Genomic DNA, 692 nt, shown 5'->3' on the forward strand with positions numbered 1-692 from the left:
ATGACCAAACGAGAGTTAGAACTAGCTGTTGATCGATCGTTTTTCTGGACAGATAGTACGTCCGTGCTGAAGTATGTAGCAAACAGTCACACAAGGTTCCGCACGTTTGTGGCGAAGAGGTTGTGTGAGATTCATGACTGTTCTTCTCCTTCTTAATGGAGGTATGTACCGTCAAAATTGAACCCAGCCGATGATGCGTCGAGGGGTCTCAAAGTTGATGAGCTACTTACAAACAGCAGTTTGAAGGTGAGTCCACCCTTTCTGTGGCAGTTAGAAGACAAATGGCCAAGTTATCCTGGTGTGGAAGAGCTCTCTGAAGACGATCCTGAAGACAAGAAAGATGCGAAGGTTGGTGGTGTACTCACTGATGGTGATGCTGTACAAGTTGACCAGTTGTTGGGGAGATTCTCGTCTTGGCACAGCCTTAAGAGAACTTTGTTGCATAATTCCTAAGATATAAGACAAGCCTCCACAAGTTCTGTGCTCGAGACAAGGAGAAGCCGGTGATAGCGGCTGTAAAGTCTAGTATTGAGCCGATTAGTGTGCCAGAAATGAGAGAGGCTGAATGAAGTATTGTTAAGTATGTTCAAGAGAAGCACTTCAGAGAGGAGATTGAAAGCCTTAAGAGAAATCAGGATATTGTAACTGTGATTCTAAGTCAAAGGTCCAAAGGAGGTTCAGTTAAGAGAGGT

General features: G+C 44.5%; 1 protein-coding gene across 1 annotated transcript; it reads left to right on the plus strand.

Annotated features, from left to right (window-relative positions):
* On the plus strand, positions 1 to 453 carry LOC140952674 (uncharacterized). Its single transcript, XM_073402147.1, has 2 exons — positions 1 to 71; positions 162 to 453. The coding sequence occupies exons 1-2, from the start codon at positions 1 to 3 to the stop codon at positions 451 to 453; spliced, it is 363 nt and encodes a 120-aa protein (XP_073258248.1).
* Positions 454 to 692: the final 239 nt, after the last annotated feature.

The sequence above is a fragment of the Porites lutea genome, chromosome 1 (genome assembly GCF_958299795.1).
Source record: "Porites lutea chromosome 1, jaPorLute2.1, whole genome shotgun sequence".
NCBI lineage: Eukaryota > Metazoa > Cnidaria > Anthozoa > Scleractinia > Poritidae > Porites > Porites lutea.